Source organism: Lonchura striata, chromosome 36 (assembly GCF_050655825.1).
Source record: "Lonchura striata isolate lonStrDom1 chromosome 36, ASM5065582v1, whole genome shotgun sequence".
Lineage (NCBI taxonomy): Eukaryota > Metazoa > Chordata > Aves > Passeriformes > Estrildidae > Lonchura > Lonchura striata.
In genome coordinates, this window is record NC_140738.1 from 13,081,444 (window position 1) to 13,083,805 (window position 2,362).

A 2,362-nucleotide genomic window follows, 5' to 3' on the forward strand; every position below is an offset into this window, starting at 1 on the left:
GGGAATGAGCTGGGAGGAGCATAAGAAGCTCTTCCCACCCTTGGGGAACTCACAGGGCTTCCCCCCTTAGTGGCGCCTCCTTTGGTGTTTGATCAAGGCTGATCTCTGTGAGAAGCTCTTCCCACACTTCCCACACTCGTAGGGCCTCTCCCCGGTGTGGATGCGCCGGTGCACAGTGAGATTGGAGTTGTGCTTGAAGCCCTTCCCGCAGTCGGGGCAGCGGTAGGGCCTCTCCTCGGTGTGACTCCGCTGATGTACGAGGAGACTGGAGCTGATCTGAAACCTCTTCCCACACTGGGAACACTCGTAGGGCTTCTCCCCGCTGTGGATGCGCTGGTGCTTTCTCAGGTCTGAGTGCCACCCATAGCTCTTCCCACATTCCAAGCAGGTGTAGGGCCGTTCCCCAGTGTGGATCACCTGGTGCCGAATCAGGGCTGAGCTTTCTCTGAAACTCTTCCCACATTCCCCACACTTGTAGGGCTTTTCCCCAGTATGGATCTTTTTGTGTTCCGTAAGCTGGGAGTTGAGGCTGAAACTCATCCCACACACCCCACACTCGTAGGGCTTTTCTCCAGTGTGGATCCTCTCGTGTCTCCTCAGGCCAGAGCTCTGCCTGAAGCTCTTCCCACATTCCCCACACTCATAGGGTTTTTCCCCAGTGTGGATCCTCTGGTGTTGCATCAGGTAGCCCTTCTGGCTGAAGCTCATCCCACATTTCCCACACTCAAAGGGCTTTTCCCCAGTGTGGATTACCGAGTGCTGCATCAGGCTGCTCCTCTGGCTGAAGCTCTTCCCACATTCCCCACACTCAAAGGGCTTTTCCCCAGTGTGGATCCTCTGATGTTGGATCAGAATGGAGTTCTGGCTGAAGCTCCTCCCACACTCCCCACACTCAAAGGGCCTCTCCCCAGTGTGGATCCTCTGGTGCTCGATCAGGTGGGAGCTCCGGCTGAAACCCTTCCCACATTCCAAGCACTTGTGGGGCTTCTCCCTGCCACGAGGCTTCTCCACCAGCTCTGAGCTCTGGCTGGATCTCTGCCCACCTTCCTGGCTCAGGGGGGCTCTTTCCTCCCTGCAGCTCCCTGGGCTGGGTTTGCTGCCACTCCTTGTGCGGGATCTCCAGGGCTTTTCCTCCTCCTCCATTTCCTCCATTTTCATTCCTCCCCGGGAATGAAAAATCCTGGTCTGGGGGAAAAAAAAAAGAACAGAGCATCTTGGACTGGGAGTTCCTCCTGTCCCCACTTCATCTCACAAAGTCATTGGGCATCATGTGTCTATAAGAAGCTCCAAAACACCAAGGTTCAGCATAAAAATCCTCCAAACTTTAAGACACAGATGAAAACCTCCCCAAACATCAAGATTCAGCAAAAAATTCCTCCAAAACAAAAAGATTCAGCCCCTAAAAAAAAATAAATCACCAACATTTAACCCAATAAAGCTGAGGAATGCCATGATTCACCCCTGTGAAAATCGTGGAACCCCTCAACAGTCACCTGCTGCATGTGGGGTGGCAATGCTCCTGGGGCTGAGGGGAGGCTATAGATGCAAAGAGGAATGGAACCTCGTGGTGGTCCTTGTTTCTGCTCCTCCTCCTCCTGTGTCCCTATTCTTCCTCACACTCCTCTTCCTCCTCCTATTCCTCCTTCTCCTGCACAATCCCACCCTTTCCTGCCACTTGCATCCTTTGACCATTTTGTTCCTCAAGCCTGCTTCTCCTTCCCTTCTCCTCCTGCCCCCAGGCCCAGCACCCACTGCCGGCTGCCTCTTCCCCCCAGCCCCACCGCATCCCAGCGCAGGGGCAGGGATGGAGCTGGGGCAGGTCGGGCTGGGGCAGCGCTGGGCTCTCGGCCGCTCCCGCCCGCACTCGGTCCCCACTGCAGCCGCTCCCGCCAGGACAGCGCGGGGGGGCCCGGCCTTGGCGCTGCCCCACTCCCACCTCCCCAAATTCCCCTCGCGGGGCCATGGGGCCGAGGGGGGGCGCAGGTGGGTCCAGGTGGGGAACGCGGGGAGCTGCGAGTCTGCCTGGCAACTGGTGAGTCATCAGCGCCGCGGGCTCTGATTGGCTGAGCTCTGCCCGAGCCCTGGGGCTGCATCACAGAGGGGACACCCTGCTCCAGGGGGGATGTCCCACAAACGGGGGACCCCATGGACGGAACCACAGGAAAGTGTCTTTACAAACAAATGCTCTGAATCTGCTCAGAGATAGGGCCAGGGACCTGTTCATAAGGAAGTGACAGCAGACACAATCTGTCTCAGAAAATGTTATTAACTGATGACACAGACTGCTCCTCAGCCAAGGTCCTGCTCAGAAGTTCCAGAAGAAAAACAAAGACTTAACAGAGCCATGAATATCATTTGCTAT

The 2,362-nt window shown here is 56.4% G+C and overlaps 1 protein-coding gene across 1 annotated transcript; it reads right to left on the bottom strand.

Annotated features, from left to right (window-relative positions):
- On the bottom strand, window positions 1–1,755 carry LOC146764193 (uncharacterized). The gene has a single exon (XM_085565673.1). It carries the CDS (start codon window positions 1,156–1,158, stop codon window positions 67–69), a length of 1,092 nt encoding a protein of 363 aa, XP_085421799.1. The 5' UTR covers window positions 1,159–1,755; the 3' UTR covers window positions 1–66.
- Window positions 1,756–2,362: the final 607 nt, after the last annotated feature.

Coding starts and splice junctions, on each gene's coding strand:
- LOC146764193 (XM_085565673.1), bottom strand. CDS start 1,158: ATGAAAATGGAGGAAATGGAGGAGGAGGAAAAGCCCTGGAGATCCCGC.